This window comes from Hypanus sabinus, chromosome 1, assembly GCF_030144855.1.
Source record: "Hypanus sabinus isolate sHypSab1 chromosome 1, sHypSab1.hap1, whole genome shotgun sequence".
In the NCBI taxonomy this organism is placed as follows: Eukaryota; Metazoa; Chordata; class Chondrichthyes; order Myliobatiformes; family Dasyatidae; genus Hypanus; species Hypanus sabinus.
The window spans coordinates 209122993-209146084 of record NC_082706.1 but is presented as its reverse complement, the minus strand read 5'-3'; the positions used below and the strand labels follow the sequence as shown (position 1 = coordinate 209146084).

The 23092-nt window shown below is 41.7% G+C and overlaps 1 protein-coding gene across 4 annotated transcripts in view; it reads left to right on the top strand.

The window, feature by feature from the left end:
* The window catches only part of virma (vir like m6A methyltransferase associated), a 102981-nt gene that overhangs the window by 17728 nt on the left and 62161 nt on the right, over positions 1 to 23092 (top strand). For 3 of the 4 annotated variants that reach the window (XR_009514830.1, XM_059984880.1, XM_059984866.1), the window contains exons 4-9: positions 4352 to 4400; positions 9428 to 9650; positions 12702 to 12821; positions 15418 to 15663; positions 17417 to 18560; positions 20535 to 21011. Coding sequence is in view for 3 of the 4 variants with exons in the window: in XM_059984880.1 (XP_059840863.1) it covers positions 4352 to 4400; positions 9428 to 9650; positions 12702 to 12821; positions 15418 to 15663; positions 17417 to 18560; positions 20535 to 21011 (2259 nt within the window). In the remaining variant the exon portion in view is untranslated. The remainder of the gene's footprint in view (positions 1 to 4351; positions 4401 to 9427; positions 9651 to 12701; positions 12822 to 15417; positions 15664 to 17416; positions 18561 to 20534; positions 21012 to 23092) is intronic. The other variant, XM_059984873.1, reaches the window with a different exon arrangement.

Genomic DNA, 23092 nt, shown 5'->3' with positions numbered 1-23092 from the left:
AAATACATAAGGTACACCTAAAGGTATTCAGGAAGCAAAATCTTTGTTGTCCAGTGTTATATAAACAAACTCCTAACATGTATTTTTCAAAAGTCAGTGAAGACTGGTGAAATCCCTAAGGACTAGAAATTGGCTAATGTTATCCCAATATATAAGAAGGGTGACTGCACTGATCCTGGTAACTATAGACCAGTCAACTTAACGTGTATCGCAGTCAAAATAATGGAAACATTAATAAAGAATGAGATGGAAAAGCAGCTGATAAGAGCAGGCATGTTAGCAGAAAGCCAGCATGGGTTCAGAAAGGAGAAATCATGTTTTACTAATATGCTGGAGTTCTATGAAGAGGCAACTAAAATTTATAATAATAATATCATTTTTATCATTAGTCTCCGAGTACTCTGAAATCTGATCCTTAGTAACTGATTCCATCACTTTCCCAAGCACTGAGGTTAGGCTAATTGGTCGATAATTTCCTTCTTTTTCCTTCGTCCCTTCTTAAAGAGCAGAGTGACATTTGAGATCTTGTAGCCCTCTGGGACCATGCCAGAATCTTCACAGACCGTGAACAAGGCATCCGTTATTCCCTCAGCAACCAGGAATGTAGTCCATCTGGTCCAAGTGACTTTTGCACATTAAGACATTTGAGTTTCCCTGGCACTCTTTCCATTGTAGTAGCAATGGCATTCAATCCTGCTCCTTGACCTTACGTACCTCTGGCACACTGCTAGAGTATTCTGCTGTGAAGGCTGATGCAAGGTACCCATTAAGCTCATCTGCCACTTCTTTGTCCCTCATTACTACCTCACCAGCATCATTTTCCAATATCAACGCTTGCCTCCCTTTTACTTCTTATATAACCGAAAAAACTTTTAGTATCCTATTTTATATTATTGGCTTATTTGCCAACATATTTAATCTTTCTCTTTCTTATAGCTTTTTTAGTTGCCATTTGTTGGCTAATCATCTAACTTCCCACTCACTTTTGCTATCTTATATGGCCTTTGCTTGGCTTTTATGTAACCCTTAATGGACATGTTGTCAGTCATGGTGGTCTACTACTGCCATTTAAGATCTCCTTTTGTGGGACATATCCATCCTGTGCTTTGTGAACTATTCTCAGAAACTTCAGCCATCTCTGCTCTGCCGTTATTCCTACCAATATCCTCCTCTGATCAAGCTCCTCTCTCAGGCCTCTGTAATTCCCTTTATTCCATTGCAAAACTGATACACCTGACTTGTGCTTCTCCCTCTCAAGTTGCAGTATGAGTTCAATCATTTTTGGTCAATGTCTCCTATGGGTTCCTTTACATTAAGCTTCCTAATAAGATCTGGGTTATTACACAACACCCAACCTAAGATAGCCTTTCCCCGAGTAAGCTCAAGTACAATCTGCTCTAAAAGGCCATCTCGTAGGCATTCAACAAATTTTCCCTCTTGTGATCTGACACCAACCTGATTTTCGCAATCCCTTTGCATATTGAAGTCCCCATTACATTTGTGACATTACTCTTATCACATGCCTTTTCCAATTCCCTTTGTAACCTCAATTCCACATCTTGGCTATTATTTGGAGGCCGAAATATGATTCCCATAATTTTTTTTTACCCTTGCAGTTTCTTAACTTCACACACAAAGGTTCAACATTCTCTGACCCTATGTCACCTCTTTCTGGAGATGTATTTCCATCTCTGTTCACTGGATTTTTTTGTTTGCTTTTGCACCATTTACTGTAGACTCTGGAGGATGTTGTTTGTGAAAATCTCAGGAGGTCAGCAGTTCCTAAGATACTCAAACCACCCCATCTGGCACCAACAATATTTCCACAGTCAAAGTCACTTAGATCACATTTCTCCCCCATTCTTATGTTTGATCTGAACAACAACTGAACTTCTTGACCATGTCTACATATTTTTATGATTGAGTTGCTGTCACATGATTGGCTTATTAGATATTTGTGTAAATGAGCTCGTGTACAGGTGTACCTCATAAAGTGGCCATTGAATTAATATGTGTTCTAATGGGCATCTGAAGCATTGTTCTGTGCAAAGAATAAGACTTGCACCCATGAGATGATGCAAAATTATTTTGCATTTTAATCAGGATAATAAGAAAAAAAATGCTGTTAATTGTTTATTTATTTGAGAAAATTTATACTGAGCGATAGAGTGAAATTACAACTACATCTTTAATCTTCCTCAAAATTAGGCTGTGAGACCTGGAAATTTTTAATAAACATTTACATTACCAGTGTCCAACAGATCGCAAGAAAAATGAGGCACACCATCGTAATGTATCAATTGACTTAAAAAACTCCAAATACTGAAAATCTGTAACTAGAACAGAGAGATGGAGAGAGAGTCAATAATTCCCCTTCTTAATTACTTAACTGTTTTTGACTGTTTCTGAGGTTTGTTTCCAATTGTTTCTGATGAATGCCCACTTTATTAAAATGATTTTCTTATATAATTCCCAAACTCTGTATATTTAATAGGAGATCAAAATGTGTTGAAAGTGTGCAGCTTATTTTAAAACAATGAATCTATTATTCAATATTAAAAGCAACCTGCAGATGCTGGAGGGGAATGGTTAGATTGATCTTGGAGTTATTTAAAAGGTCAGCATAACATCATGGGTCATTGGGCTTGTACTGTGCTGTAATTTTCTATAAAATCAGAAAACAAGACAAATTATTGGGAACACTGCAGCATCTTTGGAAAGAGAATCTGACTTCATGTTTCAGGTGATGTTTCAGCATTTTCGGGTCCTAACGCGCTGCATCATTGCGTGGTACAGAGCTGTACTGCGGCAGACAGCAAGGCTGTACATCGGGTAGTCAAAACTGCCCAACGCATCACCAATACCCACCTACCCGCCATCAGAGAGGAGTCTACGTAGCATCCACACCAGGATCATCAGACTCAAAAATGGTTACTTGCCCCAAGCAGTAAGGCTGATCAACACTTCTGCCCACTAACCCACCCCTCCACACCCAAACACCACTACTTGATCATATCCTGTCAGAGTCACCTTATGTACAGGCACTCCTGTACCAAGCGTCACCTTATGGATAATACAATCTCTGAGCTATCTATAATCCATGTTATGTATTTATATTTATTGTTTTTTATTTTTATGTTATTGTGTTTTTTAAAATCTTGTGTTTTGTGTTGCTTCACATTTGGAGTAACAATTATTTTGTTCTTTATATTTGTGTACTGAAAATGACATTAAACAATCTTGAATCATGAATTTAATAACAGTTACCTATTATGATTCAAGGCATTACCTCTGTTTCTCTTTCCATAGATGTTGTTGATCCTGCAGTGTTTCCAGCATTTTCATTTTTTAAATCGTCTAATTTTCATTTTGTGGTGATGGAATAATTAACAGTGCACATTGTGACAGAGTCAGGGATGGGTAAAAAAATTATTCTACTAATATTGGTGCATCTCTTCAAGTACTCCATTAAAGCTATCACCATACCCCGATGGCCATTTATCAGTAACTGTTGAATTGTGGGCTCACTTGCACAAAATGTGTGGCAGTAATTTCCAAGGAACTGGCAAGTAAATCTGTCCTTTCCTGATCAAAAGTTCAGAAGTAAATTTATTATCAAAGTACATATCTTTCACCTTATACAGCCCTGAGATTCATTTTCTTGCGGGCATTCACAGTAAATCCAAAGAAACACAATAAAATCAATGAAAGAGTGTACTCAACAAGGCGGACAACCAATATGCAAAAGCCAACAAACTGTACAAATACAAAAAGAAATAAAATAATAATACTAAATAGATAAGTGATAAATATTGAGAATATGAGATGAAGAGTCATTGACAGTTCAGTGAAGTTATCCCCTTTGGTTCAAGATAATAACTGGTCCTGAGACCCTTGTAACTCCTTCCTGATGGCAGCAGTGAGAAAAGAGCATCACCTGAATGGTTAGGGTCCTTGATGGCTGTTGCTTTCCTGTGATAGCACTCCATGTAAACGTGCTCAGTGGTGAGGAGGGGCTTTATCTCTGATGGATTGGGCTGTATCCACCATTTTTTGTTGGACCTTCCATTCAAGGGCATATTTTAGAATTGTTTTCTGCGACAGGAAGGTATCATTTTCTGGGTTTGGATAAAGGTTTCATCGATTTCATGTTGGAGATAGATAAAGTAAGTTTAAACTTTATTGAGATGGTGTATGAATTTTTAAAGTTGGCAGTATTAAAAAGTGATCTGAAGGTGTATTTTATAAAACATCCTATGAAGATTGTGGTGTTCTCCATTTTAGATGCATGATTTCATGAAGCAGTGGATTGGTTTAGCTTATTTCAATTTGTTTGCTATTCTTCCCTCAGCCTTGATTACGATGAAAATGCATCAATAATTTTCAGACCAAACAATAAGGTATGTGTTGCTGGATAAGCCTGTTTCATTATTATCTTCTTTGCAGTTTAAAAATTAATTGCTTGTATATGGCTACTTATATTCAAATGTATGTTTCCTAACGGTCACAATATGTATATAGTAGTTACACTTGTATAATTCTGGAAAGCTGTGGAAACTTCTCTGTTGCTGCATTATTTGAATAGGGGGTATCTGGTTGGCTGACTCTTGTGTGAAAATTTGAATGGAATGTTTCTTATCTATTGGTATAAAAAGCTAACCACCTGGCAGCACATCTATTTTTTGACAATTCCTTCTTTTAACTTACTAGACCTCTTCACTATCAACTTCCAACTTTATTTGTTCCATTATTGCTTAATAATATGATCTTGAAACAACAAGTTTTGAGCCTCTTTCCTGACTTCTGAAAGAATCTTGGATTAAAATCACCAGGGTCCAACAGTGTGTTGACAGTGTATTGTACTTTGAGAAGTACATGCTTTTTGCAACGTGTAAAAATGTATTCTTGATTGTCCTCCCTTTGCTTTGTCATGGCCTAATTTGGAGTATGGTGTGCGGCTTTAGTCGCCTACCTACAGGAAAGATGTCAATAAGATTGAAAGAATACAGAGAAAATTTACAAGGATGTTGTCAGGACTTGAGGAATCACAAGGTTTTATATAGTATACATAGTTTGATAATAACTTTGCTTTGAACTGAGAACATTGAGGATCTGAGTTATAGGGGAAAGTTGAATATTCACTGGAGTGTAGAAAAATAAGGGGAGATTCAACAGAGGTAAATAAAATTGAGAGGTATAGATAGGGTAAAAGCATGCAGGTGTTTTCTGCTGAGATTGGGTGAGGTTAGAACTAGAGGTCATGGGTTAAGTGTGAAAGGTTAAGTGTTTAAGGGGAATTGTGTTCCAATCATCTGTAGGGAATGCTGGATTATTCACTTAGAGTGGTGAGAGTATGGACTCGGCTGCCAGCAGAAGTGGTGGATGTGGGTTTAATAGCAATATTTAAGAGAAATTTGGATAGGTACATGGATGTGAAGAGTATGGTGGGCTATGGTGCAGGTAGTTTGGACTATTTTGGAATGGACTAGATGGACCAAATGGACTGGACTGTTTCTCTGCTATAGTGTTCTTTGACTTATGTTTTCCACAATTATCTAATAGATAATGTCTTTTAATTCCATTCATGTCTAATGCAATAGTTTAAAACTAAACAATATTGTTTCTAGCTTTATCTATGTTTTACCAAAATTTAGTGTTCTAATGTTTATTAAATAGTAGGAAAATATTTGCCTAGAAATTTGGTATTCACCCTCTTGTTTATTCATACATTCATAGCTTGTCACACCAGACAGTCAGCCATTCTTGTCTGGCAAGTGGTGTCAGCATTGGTCTCCTTTCGGATTGACCAGGTCACGGTATGAACGTTGTACACTGAAGTGAGGCCCCAGATCTGCCATGCAGAGCTTATCATTACAGTGCAGACCATTAGGAAATGAATCAGCATTTAGAGAACTCAGCTTCACGGTCACCAGAGTACAGCTGAGGAAAGGATTGTCCCTGAAGCTGAGGGGGAAAAGTTTGTCCCTCTTGTCATTGTGGCTGGATCCTCTCCAAAAATGAAATGGCTAATTAGACTATAAGACATGGGAGTAGAATTAGGCCATTTGGCTCATTGAGTTACATCTACAGCGATGAAATGCTTTAAGAGGTTGGTCATAACTAGACTGAACTCCTGCTGTAGCAAGAATGTGGACCCACTGCAATTTGCCTAACACCACAGTATGTCAACGGCAGACACGATCTCAATGGCTCTTCACACAGTCTTAGACCACCTGGACAATACAAACAACCTATGCTGAATTGGGATGCTGTTCATGGATTATAGCTCACCATTTAACACCATCATTCCCACAAACCTGATTGATAAGTTACAGAACCTGGACCTCTGTACCTCCATCTGCTATTGCATCCTTGACTTCCTAACTGGAAGACCACAATCTGTGGGAATTGGTGTTAATATCTCCTCCTCACTGACAATCGACTTTGGAGCACTTCAGGGGTGTGTTCTTAGCCCACTGCTGTACTCTCTCTATACTGTATGACCAGGCATAGCTCAAGTACCATCTATAAATTTGCTGATAATACAACCATTGTTGGTAGAGTCTCAGCTGGAGATGAGAGGGTTACAGGAGCAAATTACACCAACTAGTGGAGTGGTGTCGCAGCAACAACCTTGCACTTAACGTCAGTAAGACGAAAGAGCTGACTGTGGACTTCAGGAAGGTTAAGATGAAGGAACGCATACCAATCCTCATAGAGGGATCAGAAGTGGAGAGAGTGAGCAGTTTCAAGTTCCCGAGTGTCAAGATCTCTGAGGACCTAACCTGGTTCCAACATATCAATGCATTATAAAGAATGCGAGACAGTGACTGTACTTCATTAGGAGTTTGAAGACATTATGTCAACAAATACACTCGAAAGCTTCTATAGATGTACCATGGAGAGCGTTCTGACATTCCACATCACTGTCTGGTATGTGGGTGAGGGGGAGCTACTGCACAGGACCGAAAGAAGTTGCAGAGAATTGTAAATTTAGTTGGCCCCATCTTGGGTTACTAGCCTACAAAGTACCCAGGACATTTTCAAGGAGCGGTGTCTCAGAAAGGCAGCGTCCATTATTAAGAACCTCCAGCACCCAGGGCATGCCCTTTTCTCACTGTTACCATCAGGTAGGAATGAATTGAATTGACTTTATTTCTTACATCCTTCACATACATGTGTAAAAATATTATGTTACATCTCCATCTAAATGTGCAATATGCAATCATAGTAATTGATAATAATTAACAATAAATAGAACAGTCAATGTAACATAGAGTACACTCAAATCAGTGTAAATTAATCAGACTGATGGCCTGGTGGAAGAAGCTGTCCTGGAGCCTGTTGGTCCTGGCTTTTATGCTGTGGTACCGTTTCCCGAATGGTAGCAACTGGAATAGGTTGCGGTTGGGGTGACTCAGGACTCCGATGATACTATGGGCCTTTTTACACACCTGACCTTGTAAATGTCCTGAATTATATGTACTGTGAAGTTCACAACTACAGATGTGCTGGGCTGTCCACGCCACTCTCTACAGAGTCCTACAATTAAGGGAGATGCAGTTCCCATACCAGGCAGTGATGCAGTCAATCAGGATGCTCTCAATTGTGCCCCTGTGGAAAGTTCTTTAGGATTTCAGGGCCCATACCATACTTACTCAACCATCCTCAACACTACCTGCCCCTCCACTAATCTTTGTTATATCTGCAGACTTGGCAACAAAGCCACCTATTCCATCTTCTAAGTCATTGATATGCAGCATAAAAAGAAGCAGTCCCAACACTGACCCCTGCACATCATTAGTCACTGGCAGCCAACCAGAAAAGGATCCTTTTATTTTCACTCGCCTCCTACCAATCAGCCAATGTTCTAACCATACCAGTAACTTTCCTCTAAGACCTTGGGCTCTTAACTTGGTAAGCAGTCTCATGTGTGGCACCTTGTCAAAGGCATTCTGAAAGTCCAAATATACAACATCCACTCCATTTCCTTCCTCCAACTAATCTCCTCAAAGAATTCCACCAGGTTTATAATTGACTCCTATTGCCTCTATTGTACTTCGCCTCAGTTGGACACAATTTGTATTGTAATTGTGTTCTGTGTGTGAGTTATAGGAACTGTGTTGTGCCTCTTGGTCCAGAGGAACATTATAACCATATAACAATTACAGCACGGAAACAGGCCATCTCGGCCCTTCTAGTCCATGCCGAGCGCTTACTCCCACCTAGTCCCACTGACCTGCACTCAGCCCATAACCCTCCATTCCTTTCCTGTCCATATACCTATCTAATTTTACTTTAAATGACAATACCGAACCTGCCTCTACCACTTCTATTGGAAGCTCGTTCCACACAGCTACCACTGTCTGAGTAAAGAAGTTCCCCTCGTGTTACCCTTAAACTTTTGCCCCCTAACTCTCAACTCATGTCCTCTTGTTTGAATCTCCACTACTCTCAATGGAAAAAAGCCTGTCTATGTTTGGTGGTTTATGTTTGGTGGTATGCATGTTGATGATTGAATGACAGTAAATTGGACTTGAACTTTAAAGAAGAAAGTAAAACAGCACTCACACAACAATTTTACATCTTTGTGTCTGCACATTTGGGGGGAATTGGTGAGTGGCAGGGTGGTAAAGGGGCTTGTTTCTTTTTATTGCTGCTTGTACTTCCATGCCTTGTCGGCATGTTGTGTTTGTGCCACAATATGTGGCAATACTTACGGTCAGACCCCTGCACATCCTTGAGTACATTGGCTGTAAATGCAAATGACTCATTTCGCTTCAGTGTACTCGTGATAAATAACTGAATGTAAGTGGTGCAATGTTGCAGTAAGCTGTAGGCAGTTCAATGGGTGAGTGATCTTTAGATGAAGATTGCATGCACTGTTTGAAAACACATGCTGTGATTGTTGGAAGAAGTTATGTGAATTACATAACATTTTGCTGAGACATTGCAGTGCAGAACAGATCATTTAAATTGATTTCACACTGGTTAACCCTATGTGATGTACCACTAGCACTTATGATTGCGAATGAAAGGGATAATGTGTGAGGCGCTTTTGATGGTTCTGGACCTGTACTTGCTGCAGTTTAGAAGAATGGGGGGGGGGGGGGGTCTCACTGAAACATCAAAAAGCCTAAATGGAATAGACATGGAGAGGTTGCTTCCTGTTGTGGGAGAATCTAAGACCAGAGGGCACAGCTTCAGAATACAAGAACAGAGATGAGGAAGAATCTCTTTAGCCAGAGGGTGATCAGGTAAATGTTTTTACGATAACGTTCAGCTTCAGGACAGTCTTCCAAATTTCTGTACAACTCAGGTCATTTTATTGAGTCATTTATAAGTTTAGATTGGAAGTGTGGTGCAATTTTGCTTGGCCATTACTCATTTGAGTTTGTTTTCAACATTACTTTCTTAATTTGCACAGGTGAATACAGATGGAATTGTTCTGAGAGGTTGGTACAACTGTCTGACCTTGGCGATTTATGGGACTGTAGACCGTGTGATAAGTCATGACCGAGACTCTCCTCCTCCACCTCCACCTCCTCCCCCTCCATCACAGCAGCAGCAGCCACAACAACAGCAACCGCAGGCTCAGCAACAGCAACCACCGCAACAGCAACCGACTCCTAAAAGGAGCATAAAACATGGTAAGACATGCTTGGAAAGTTTGTCAGGGTGTCTTTTTGTGTTATTTAAAACCTCTGATCCCCACCGGACACTCTGCTCTCACCTGTGGCTCCAAGTGGATGTTTGCATGTGACAGAAACCACTCCCTGATAAGCCACTTTGACAGGTGGGCTGAGTGAGGTAGCCGGCGGACTGTCCTTGCATGTGAAGTCAGCTCCCATGGACTAGGTGGATGAGATCAAATGTAAAATCCAATAGCAAGGAAAGCGATTCTGCAGGGCACCGAGGAGAATGAGGAGCTTGATAAGGCACTGAGGGTATCATGGTTATCCACTGCAACCAATGAAGATCCCAGTTTGTAAGACAACTCATACCACTGGACCTAGATTTCCAAAGTCAAGGTCATGGAACTGTACCATGCAATAGCTTTTCACTTTAAAAATTCTTCCACACAGGTTTCTTGTCATTAGAAACATGGAAACAGAAAACCTACAGCACAATACAGGCCCTTTGACCCACAATGCTGTGCCAAACATGTACTTGCTTTAGAAATTACCTCAGATTACCAAAAGCCCTCTATTTTTCTAAGCTCCATGTACCTGTCCAGGAGTCTCTTAAAAGACCCTATCATATCCGCCTCCACCACTGTCGCTGGCAGCCCATTCCATGCACTCACCAGTCTCTGCATAAAAAAACTTATCCCTGACATCTCCTCCGTACCTACTTCCAAGCATCTTAAAACTGTCTTCTCGTGTGAGTCATTTCAGCCCTGAGAAAGCCTCTGACTATCCACACGATCAATGTCTCACCTTATACACCTCTATCAAGTCACCTCTCATCCTCCGTCGCTCCAAGGAGAAAAGACCAAGTTCACTCAACCTATTCTCATAAGGCATTCTCGCCAATCCAGGCAACATCCTTGTAAATCTCCTCTGCACACTTTCTATGGTTTCCACATCCTTCCTGTAGTGAGGTTACTGGAACTGAGCACAGTACTCCAAGTGGGGTCTGACCAGGGTCCTACGTAGCTGCAACGTTACCTCTCGGCTCTTGAACTCAATCCCATGGTTGATGAAGACCAATACACTGCCGTCTTAACCACACAGTCAACCTGCGCAGCAGCTTTGAGTGTCCTATGGACTCATACCCCAAGGTCCCTCTGGTCCTCCACACAGCCAAGAGTCTTACCATTAACACTATATTCTGCCATCATATTTGACCTACCAAAATGAACCCCTCTCACTTAGCTGGATTGAACTCCGTCTGCCACTTCTCAGCCCAGTTTTGCATCCTATCGATGTCCCACTATAACCTTTGACAGCCCTCCACACTATCCACAACACCCCAGCTTTTGTGTCATCAGCAAATTTATTAACCCATCCCTGCACTTCCTCATCCAGGTCATTTATAAAATTCATGAAGAGAAGGGGTTCCTAGAACAGATCACTAAGGCACGCCACTGGTCACCAACCTCCATGCAGAATATGACCCATGTACAACCACTCTTTGCCTTCTTATGTGCAAACCAGTTCTGGATCCATAAAGCATTGTTGTATTCAACAGACAACCAACAAAGCTAGATTATTCTGTTGAAAAATAAGTGTTTAGATATGCTGCATGCTGTGGTATTGAGGCATTCAGATTCGGATTTACTTAATCTGAACCTGATGAAGGGTCTCGGCCCGAATCATCAATTGTACTCTTTTTCATAGATGTTGCCTGGTCTGCTGAGTTTCTCCAGCATTTTGTGTGTGTTGCTTTGGACTTTCTTGTGTTTGTGTAAACAATATGTCTTTGGACTCTTGGAGGAAACCGAAATATCCGGAGGAAGTCCACGTCATCACGGTGAGGACGTACAGACTTCTTACTGGCAGCAGCGGGAGTTGAACTTGGGTCACTGGTGACATACCAGTTCTTCTCTGACCTAGGAATCGCTGGTTTCTTTAGTCCCTGTCGACCGGACCTCTGGATCACTGACCTTCAACCATGGAGCATTCCAACTTGAACTCTGAACACTGGCTCCTGCCCCTGACCTCCAGCCTGGCTACACAAGTTGGTAGTAGGGTGGTTCAGAAGGCATATGGCATGCTTTATTAGTCAGTGCATTGAGTTCAAAAGCCAGGAAGCTATGCTGCAGCTTTATAAAATTCTAGTTGGGCTGCGTCTGGAGCATTACATTACCATGTGTCTTTGTAATGTGGGAGGAAACTGGAACAGCTGGAGAAAACCCATGCGATTACAGGGAGAATGCCCAAACTCCTTTCAGGCAGAGGCAGAACTGAAAACAGGTTGCTGGTGCTGTTTTAGCATTGGGCTAACTGCTGTGCCACTGTGTCGCTTCTTAATGTGCTTGTAGTGCTCTCCTTGTGCGTGACATACGAATTACACAATTCAGCACTCACATATACAACTCAAAGTAAAACAGAGAGAACCAGAAAATTGCTGTAAGTGTTTAAAGCAGCAAATAGAATAATGCAGAATGTTACACATTCAAAAAAATTTGGAATATATGAAGCTAGACTTACATGTAAAGTAGCCAAATATTATACACATCACGATTAGGCAAAGTTTCTAAGTATGCAGGAAGTTTAATATCATGTAGGTGTTCCTTAAATTACTAAGACTGGTCAAACGCTCAACATCATTTGTCGTGTGTACGATCAATACGGAGCAGACTTGATGGGCCAAATGGCCTAATTCTGCTCCTTATATGGTTTTATCCTTGACTGTGATCTTTCTTGGCAAATTTTTCTACAGAATTGGTTTGCTATTGCCATTAGTGGTCAAACACTAATCAAAGATGTTAACACAAAATATTGCTCAGATAGCGTTCTCCCCTTTGTGAACTAAAACAACACATAGATGATGATATCAGTGGCACATACAGAAGAAGGAAACACAGGATTATGTATATTTACATCAGCCTGACTGAAAAACCCCACTAAAATCAAAATGGCTGCTCTCCTGATGAGGTAAAAGCCTATATTTCGAAAATAAAAGCCTGAACAATGTATACTATTTACTATACATTGATTAATGCTTTTTCTTTTTTCTTTTGTATATTCTTTTAGATTGGGACAAGGAGGATCAATACAATGAAAATCCCCCAAGACCACAGCCAAGGGGACCACGAACACCTCCAGGTCCCCCTCCACCCGATGATGATGAAGAAGAAGCATTACCTCAGACTGGTAAAGCAAAATAATTCAGTACTGGTACTAAAATTCAATTCCCAATCCAAGATGTTCTAAAGTGTTGCTAATATCCTTTGAGAAAATATATTACCTAAGAAAAGATGTGTTGGCATTGGTAAGAACCAAGAGGAGGTTCATGAGAATGATTCCAGGAATGAAAGGGTTAACATATGAGGAGTATATGATGGGTTTGGGCCAGTACTCGCTGGAGTTTAGAAGAATAAGGGGAGATCTCATTGAATATTGAAAGGCCTCGATAGTGTGGATGTAGAGGTGATGTTTCCAAGAGTGGGAGAGTCTAGGACCAGAAGGCACAGCTTTAGAAAAGAGGGATGTCAATTTACATAGAAACAAAAAAAAAGCCTACATCACAATACAGGTCCTTCAGCCCACAAAGCTGTGCCGGATATACCCTTACCTTAGAACTACTTCGGCTTACCCATAGTCCTCTATTTTTCTAAGCTCCATGTATCCATCTAGGAGTCTCTTAAAAGACCCTATCGTTTCCACCTCCACCACTGCTGCCAGCAACCCATTCCACACACTCAGCACTCTCTGTATAAAAGCTTACCCCCGACATCTCCTCTGTACCTACTTCCAAGCACCTTAAAGCTATGCCCTCTCATGCTAGCCATGTCAGCCCTGGGAAAACGCCTCTGGCTATCCTCACGATCAATGCCTCCCATCATCTTGTACACCTCTATCAGGTCACCTCTCATCGCCCGTCGCTCCAAGGAGAAAAGGCCGAGTTCACTCAACCTATTCTCATAAGGCGTGCTCCCCAATCTAGGCAACATCCACAAAGCAATGAGCCATTGGATCCCATGCCTCTTTACTTTCTCAGTAAGCCTTGCATGGGGTACCTTATCAAATGTCTTGCTAAAATCCATATACACTACATCCACTGTTCTTCCTTCGTCAATGTGCTTAGTCACATCCTCAAAAAATTCAATCAGGCTCATAAGGCACGACCTGCCTTTGACAAAGCCATGCTGACTATTCCTAATCAAATTGTCTTTTCAAATGTTCATAAATCCTGCCTCTCAGGATGTTCTGCATCAACTTACCAACCACTGAAATAAGACTCACTGGTCTATAATTTCCTGGGCTATCTCTACTCCCTTTCTTGAAGAATGGAACAACATCCGTAACCCTCCAATCCTCTGGAACCTCTCCTGTCCTCATTGATGATGCAAAGATCATCGCCAGAGGCTCAGCAATCTCCTCCCTTGTTTCCCACAGTAGCCTGGGGTACATCTGTCTGGTCCTGGTGTCTTGTCCAACTTGATGCTTTCCAAAAGCTCCAACACATCTTCTTCCTTAATATCTACACGCTCAAGTTTTTCAGTCCGCTGCAAGTCATCTCTACAGTAGCCAAGATCCTTTTCTGTAGTGAATAATGAAGCAAAGTACTCATTAAGTACCTCTGCCATCTCCTCTCGTTCCATACTCACTTTTCCACTGTCACGCTTGATTGGTCCTATTCTCTCATGTCTTATCCTCTTGCTCTTCACATAATTGTAGAATGCCTTGGGCTTTTCTTTAATCCTGCTCACCAAGGCCTTCTCATGACTCCTTCTGGCTCTCCTAATTTCATTCTTAAACTCCTTCCTGCTAGCTTTATAATCTTCTAGATCTCTAGCATTACCTTTCGTAAGCTCTTCTTCTTGACTAGATTTACAACAACCTTTGTACACCACAGTTCCTGTACCCTACCATCCTTTCCCTGTCTCATTGGAACATATCTACACAGAACCCCATGCAAATACCCCTTGAACATTTGCCACATTTCTTCCGTACGTTTCCCTGAGAACATCTGTTTCCAATTTATGCTTCCAAGTTCCTGTCTGTTAGCCTCATATTTTTCCTTACTCCAGTTAAGCGTTTCCCTAACTTGTCTGTTCCTATCCCTCTGCAATACTATGGTAAAGGAGATAGAATTGTGATTACTATCTCCAAAATGCTCTCCCATTGAGAGACCTGACACCTGACGAGTGGAGGAAAATGGTGTAGAGACAAAAAATCAGTCATAATCCTATGATCAGTGGAACAGGGTTTGAAGGGGTCCAGAAGTCTGTCTCCCATTTCTGTTTCTCATATTGTCAGCTGTAGACATACTTAAAGGGAATGGTTTGTGCAACAGAAAATAATTTGTTTTATTCTGAGGGCACGAAACAATGAATAATATCCAGGGATTTCATTGTTCAATAACTATTCTCAGAGAAAGCTTATTCACTCTGAATCATTGAGACCCAAACTAGAAGTTGTGGGTTAAGGGTGAAAGATCAAATATTTAAGAGGAACCCAAGGGGAAACTTCACTCAGGGTGGAGCGAGCTGCCAGTGGAAGTGGCGGATGTGGGTTTGATTTCAACATTTAGATTGGTATACAGACAGGAGGGGTGTTGAGAGCTCTGGTCCAAATGTGGGCCAGTGAGTCGGGGCAAAATAACAGTATGGCACAGACTAGATGGGCGGAAAGGCCTGTTCTGTGGTGTAGTGTTATATGACGGTATAATAATGTTGTTGATTTTAATTGCACTATTGAAATTAAGATCAAAGTTTAAGGTGATCGATCTAATTTATTGTTTCAGAAGGTGCGGAAAAAGTGGATGAAAGTGAGCCCAGAGAGGATTACTTTGAACCCATTTCTCCAGATCGTTCTTCCAATCAGCAAGAGGCACAGTTTTCTGATGGTGAGGAAGAGGTAGAACCGCCAGAGGAGGAAGATGAAGAGGAGGAAGAGGAAGATGCAGCAGCAGAGGGGGAGGACGAAGATGAGCGTACTGTGGAGAGTGCTGAAGAAGAAGAGGATGTAGAGGAAGAAGCGGAGGTTGATGGTACGTGAACTCTTCATTTAAAAAAAAACAAGTTCCACATTCAAAAGGAAAAATTGGGTATGTTACTGTGAAATAAAGTCAGCATCTGAGCAAATTGGAAGAAAATGAGGGAAACTGAGGTGCAGTACCTGATTTGTCAGCTAGCTATGAGAGCATTGGAAATGCAAAATAACAGTGTGTTTTGTACCTCAGCTTTCTTCTTAAGCCCATCACCCCTACTGGGGCATAGGTCGTTGACCAGCAGCTCAGCAGAGTCCTCTGTCCTGGGCTGAAAGTTAATCGGCCCTGTGGCTTCCCTTTTCACCACACGACATCATATGTCTTCAGGGTGAACATCTTTCTTCTCCCAGGGGTGAGGTCTTTGGAGCTTCTCTTGGCATTTATGCAGCTCTGGGTTCTTACAGGATAGGGTTGTAAGCCGCATGCCCAACCCTCCTCCTTTCACAGCTGAGCTTTCCATGACAGAGTTGTACCTCAGCTTTGCTGTGAATAAATTCATAAACCCTTTGCAGTTCATATTAAACTGCAGAGGTCACAATATTATAAACATGGTTCCTTGAATATGCTGTACTTATTATTAAAAGGCCAGTCCAAGGCCCTGCCAGGGATGGTGGTAGAGGCAGAATCATTTGGGACATGTATTTTATTTAGAAATACAGTGTGGAATAGGCTCTTCCGGCTCAATGAGCCACACAAAGGGCCTGCACTGTCCTATAATGTTATGTGTTCTAAAGCAGTTTCCCAAATCTTTTTATGCCGTGAACTGCTACCATTAACTGAGGTGTCCATGGACCCCAGGATGGGAACCCCTGTTCTAAAGGATAACTTGAAAACGATAATTTGGCATTACTTCCTCTACCCTGTTTTCGTTTGTCCACTCTTAACTTCCTGACCTTTGAACTCAAGTTCAAAGCTCCAGCCTACTCGCCACCAAGGAAATACTGATGGTGAAAGGGCTCGATAGAGTGGATGTGGAGAGGATGCTTCCAATGGTGGGAGAGACTCAGATCAGAAGATGCAGCCTCAGAATAGAGAGGCATACTTTAGAACGAAGATGAGGTGAAGGCTGTGGAGTCAAGTCTTTATGTATGTTTAAGACAGAGGTTATTAGATTCTCGATTGGCCAGCACACAAAAGGATTGGAGCTGAGAGGAAAATTGGATCAGCCATGATGAAATGGCAGAGCAAACACGATAGGCCAAATGGACTAATTCTGCTGCTATATCTTATGGTCTTATATATACAGAAAGGTGCCGGAAAAGGGCCAATAACATTATAAAAGATGTTTATCTTTTAAAATGTTTATGTTTATAAAAGATGTTCCTACCCTGCTTATGGACTGTTTGTCTCACTCCCATCAGGGACCTCAACGTTCAAAAACAGCTATTTTCCCCAAGCAGTGAGTCTGTCAGCACCTCTACCCACTAACTCACCCCTCCACAGTGCAGTGATGGAGGCTACTTCAGTAGATATATTTAAGACAAGGTTGGACAGATTTTTGTATAGTAGGGTGATTAAGTGTTATGGGGAAAAGGCAGATAGGTGGAGATGAGTCCATGGCCAGATCAGCCATGATATCTTATTAAATGGCAGAGCAGACTTAATGGGCTAGATGGCCTACTCCTGCTCCTATTTCTTATGTTCTTGTGTACTGCTGCTTCAAAATAACAAATTTCATGGCATATGTCAGTTATGGTAAACCTGATGCTGATTCTGAAAAACGGTGTAATCGTTTCTGATTTTTATCTTGTAGAAGATGACGGGTATGAACAAATATCCAGTGATGAAGATGGAATTGCAGATCTGGAACGTGAAAATTATAAACTGGGTTTTGACCTTGACTATTCTGTTGAAGACCTGACATCTGTGCCTCCCTTGGCGTATGACTCATATGACCGAGAGATAGGACCTCTTTTGTACTTTAATCCTCCCTATAGGACTAAATATGAGAATGAAGTGGTTAGATTAAAGGAACTTGATCTAGAGAAGGCAAGTATGGGGAATATAGATGCTGCAGTTAAGTTAAAGGAGCTTCTTGAACTCTACAAAGATGATAGAGGTGCCAAATGGGTAATGGCATTGGAAGAGATACCGAGTTTACTGGTTAAAGGTTTGAGTTATATTCAGATATTTGAAAGTGACCAGGACTATCTCAAGCAACTTGTAGACTGTACTATGGATGCTTTAAGCCTTCCCACAGCTGTAACACAGCCCATAGCTTTGAACGTAAGACAGCTTAAGGCTGGGACAAAACTTGTTTCTTCTTTAGCTGAATGTGGTTCTGAAGGCGTTTCGGCCCTTTCAGTGGCAGGTATTATTGATAGGCTCTTTGTTCTGCTGTTTGCAGAACACATGTCATCTTCGTTGAAACTAAACACACTCAAAGCTTTGGACAGTGTCATTAGTATTACAGAAGGCATGGAAGAATTCTTGAATCCCAAAGTAAGCAAGCAAGGAAAGAGTGGATATCAAAGATTAATGGAGCTAATTTTGACTGACCAGACCGTGAGAGTTGTGACTGCTGGCAGTGCTATTGTTCAGAAATGCCATTTCTACGAAATATTATCAGATCTTGAAAAGACGGCAGCCCACATTGCAGAGAGTACTCCTGTCCCATCAAATATAAATGAGGCAGATCATGATATTGGACGAGAAAAAGCGAGTAAAGATAACGACGAAGGGGATCTTGAGACTCCCACAGATTTGGATCATTTGTTGGAAGCTTCCAATATTAGTGAGGTGGAAATGGAAAAACTTGTAAGCATTCTTGATGAACTTCTGCACTTGTTGGAGGCTGCACCTTACTCTATGATACAACCACCTGTTAAGTCATTTCCAACAGCAGCTCGAATCACAGGTCCCCCAGAAAGGGATGATCCTGCGCCTGCTTTGTTCAGGTGAGTCTGAATGTGTATTTTGATTTTAATTTAATCAGTCATTATTCAGGATAATTGCCTTTGAGAAGAGTGTGGTGAAATATCCGTTTGAACTACAGTACTTTAATTCACCCGCTGTCTGTAAGGAGTTTGTATGTTCTCCCCGTGACTGTATGGGTTTCCTCCTGGTGCTCTGGTTTCCTCCCACAGTCCAAAGATGTATGGGTTAAGGTTAGTAAAGTTGTGGGCATCTTATGTTGGTGCTGGAAGTGTGGTGGCACTTGCAGGGTGTCCCCAGTACAGTCTTCACTGATTTGATTTGATGAAAACAACATATGTCACAGTACCTTAACATTTAATACTTTGCTTTACAGTGCCAGCTATAAGATTGGGGTTCAATTTTCATCTTTGTTTGGAGTTTGTTACTTTCTCCTGTGACCATGTTGATTTCCTTTGGGTGCTCCAATATTCAAATGAGTCAAATTTATGGATTTTAAAAAAAGGGTTGGGTGGTCTGGGTCAAATGTGGATGTGTCCAAGCTGTCTAGATATGTAAGCCAGGACAGAATGATATGGAGAGCAAGCAAGCTCTCCCTCTCCACGTATCTGATGAATTTGAAGGAACGGCAGAGACGGATACAGTTTGGCTTCAGTGGCATTGCAGAAGTTGCCAGTCAACATTGAACTCAACTTCGGAATCCCTTAGGGACTGTAGTTCTGGATTTTTCCTTGGGGTTTAGTTCCGAAGTCTTCCCCATGGGTAGCAGCAGAGGTTTGAGATCAGAGTTTTCCTTCTCTTTGATGAGCGGCTAATCAAGGCTGAGGAACCTCATCTGCCTGAAGCTACTGGTTTTAAGGTGCCAGTAACTTGCCTTTGCCTTTATTTATTGATTGATTGAGATGCTGCACGGAACAGGCCCTTCTGGCCCTTTGAGTGGCACTGCCCAGCAACTCCCAATTTAACCCTAGCCTAATCATGGGACATTTTACGGTGACCAGTTAACCTACTACTGGTATGTCTTCAGGTTGTGGGAGGAAACTGAAGCACTGGGAGGAAACCCATGCAGTTACAAGGAAAACGGAGAAACTCCTCACAGCAGTGGGTGGCTGTTACAGTAAAGTGTTGTGCTAACCACTGTGCTGTAATACTGCCCTTCCTTTCAGTAAAAATAGTTCTGCTGGACTTTGCAGCTAAGCCACACTTGAAGGCCATGGGCTGGATAGTTGTCAAAGACTATTTGAGATGCCTGCCATTGGAAACTTTTAATAGGTAGTGGGAGCTTATCATCACTACCACCCCTGGCTATGACATCTTAAGCTCTCTTGCCAATCACAGAGTCAGAGTTGTAAAGCATTGAAACAGGCCCTTTTGCTCATCTTTTCTATCTTGGCTATTATGCCTATCAATACCAATCTCACTTGCAGCATTCTAGCCTTGCAGTTAGTGCAACGATTTACACCACCAGCTGTAAGATTGGGTTCAATTCCTACTGCGCTCTTTAAGGAGTTTGTTCATTTTCTGTAGGTGTGCATGGGTTTCCTCTGGGTGCTCTGGTTTCCGTTCACGTTCCAAAGATGTACGGGTTAGTAGGTTAATTGGTCACAAGGGTGTAATTGGGTGGCATGGGCTCATTGGGAGAGAAGGGCTTGTTACTGGGCTAAATAAATAAAATCAAAAACACATCAGTGAGTCTTCCATATTCATTGACAATTGAACAGATCACAGAGAGATGGATAAGAGTTGTGAATCTGTGGAATTCATTTGCCACAGGCAGCTGTGGAGGCCAAGTCATTGGGCTGAGATTGATTGGTCAGGGCATGAAAGGCTGCAGAGAGAATGCAGGATATTGGGGCTGAGAGGGAAAATGAATCAGCCATGACAAAATGGCAGAGCAGACTTGATGGACCAAATGGCCTAATTCTGCTCCCATATCTTATGGTTTTATAACTATTTCAAGATTTAGTATTTTGTTTATTGATCTGTTTTTCTTTTAGGTATCTCAACAGCTGTCGTTTTCTGGAATCACTCACCCTGCTTCTGTCTATTCCTGCAACCAATGCTCACCCTGGCTTACTGCAGTCCATTAAAGACTTTATTAAGTTCCTCATTCAGATACAGAATGGCCTTTTATTCCTCAGTGCAGAGTGTGAAGTAACCAATCTGCTGATCAATGCTTTGGCTCAGATATCTGATCAGGATCAAGATGACAGCGGCAATGATGATGCCTTGGCCATCTGGCTCTTGTACTCATTACAGGCATTACAGTATGTTTCTGAACTGTTTGATTATCTGAATCGAGGCTTGGCAACTGAAGAATCTGACCGTGCAGATGTATTGGGAACTCTTCATAGCCTCTACCTCATTACTTTCAATCCGATTGGAAGAAGTGCTGTGTCTCACGTTCTACACCTGGATAAAAATCTTTCCAGTCTCATTACACTAATGGAATACTATTCCAAAGAACTCTTGGGGTAAGGCATCTTTTTCAATGAATCATTATGTTGTTCACTGTACCATCGATGAATGCTTTTAATGCTTTTTGCAGGTACATTTTTTCTGTAGTTTTTTTTTCTTCTTAACCCCATCTCCCCTACTGGAATTGACAGCTAATAGCAGCTCACCAGTGTTCTCTATCCAATATCGAGGTGTCCCCAGGTGTAGCCCATCTTCAGAGCACTTTCCTCTCTCACGTATGAGTTATTTGGAGCTTCTATTGCCATTTCTATAGTATGGGACTAGGATGGTGTTGGTAGCCCCATGCCCAACCACACCCCCCTTCCCTTTGCAGCCGAGCTTGGGACTGTCCATGGTGAGTTAGTTTATTTTTTAGGTCTATAACAATGTTTAAATTATTTCTTGTTCAATACACACAAACTGCTGGAAAAACTCAGCAGGTTAGACAGCATCTATGGAGTTGAATCTATGGCCCTTCATCAGAATTGGAAAGGAAGAGTGCAGAAGCCAGAATAGGGAGATGGGGTGGGGGGGGGTGAGGGTGGAGAGGGAGTGGAAAGAGGTGATAGTGAAACCATGGGTAAAAACCCAGAGTTACAGAAATGCCAACAGAAGCTCCAAAGACTTCATTGCAGGGAGAGGAAGGATCTTTGATGGGCTACACCCTGAAAGACTGGCCCAGGAGAGAGGACTCTGGGGTGAGCTTCTTTCAGCGGCCTACGCCTTGGTAAAGATGATGAGCTTAAGAAGAAGTATGGTCACCAAGTTTGTGTTCTTTTAACTTCCTGCTCTACGCAGTCTGGCCTATCAAGCAGGAAGCCTGCTTTACAAGGCTAAAGCTGAGAAGATGGGGAGAATTTGTTATGGAGAAACGCATATGATTGGGTGGTGAATGGGAAAGGAGTGCTGAAATGGTTACAGTTAAGCTCAAAGGGTGGTGAGAGGTGAAAGCAGATCATCATAAGCTCACTGAATAGCATTTAAAAAAAACATTTTAGAAGTAGAATTCAGTCATTCAGCCCATTGAATCTGCTCCACCATTCAATCATGTCGGATCGAAGCACATAACAATAGTTTTTATTTTATAATCCTGCTCAAGCGCTCAGGACGACTTCCACCAGATTTAAATAATCTTCACAGAGTAATTGGCCAGTCAGCTTTTTTGAACTACACTCCTAAACTATGGAACTGAGTACCTAAAAGTATAAGGGATGCAGACTCAGTTGACACTTCTAAACGCTAGCTCAAAACCTATTTATTTAGAAACATAGAAAATAGGTGCAGGAGTGGGCCATTCGGCCCTTCGAGCCTGCACCGCCATTCAGTATAATCATGGCTGATCATCCAACTCAGAACACTGTACCTGCTTTCTCTCCATATCCCCTGATCCCTTTAGCCACAAGGGCCATATCTAACTTCCTCTTAAATATAGCCAATGAACCGGCCTCAACTGTTTCCTATGGCAGAAAATTCCACAGAATCACCACTCTCTGTGTGAAGAAGTTTTTCCTCATCTCGGTCCTAAAAGGCTTCCCCTTTATCCTTAAACTGTGACCTCTCATTCCAGACTTCCCCAACATTGGAAACAATTTTCCTGCATCTAGCCTGTCCAATCCCTTTAGAATTTTATACATTTCAATAAGATCCCCCCTCAATCTTCTAAATTCCAGTGAATAGAAGCCTAGTCAATCCAGTCTTTCTTCATATGAAAGTCCTGCCATCCCAGGAATCAATCTGGTGAACCTTCTCTGTACTCCCTCTATGGCACGAATGTCTTTCCTCAGGTTAGGGGACCAAAACTGCACACAATATTCTAGGTGCGGTCTCACCAAGGCCTTGTACAACTGCAGAAGAACCTCCCTGCTTCTGTACTCAAATCCTTTTGCTATGAATGCCAACATACCATTTGCCTTTTTCACCGCCTGCTGTACCTGCATGCCCACCTTCAATGATTGGTGTACAATGACACCCAGGTCTTGTTGCATCTCCCCTTTTCCTAATCGGCCATCGTACAGATAATAATCTGTTTTCCTGTTCTTTTAACCAAAGTGGATAGCCTCACATTTATCCACATTAAATTGCATCTGCCATGAATTTG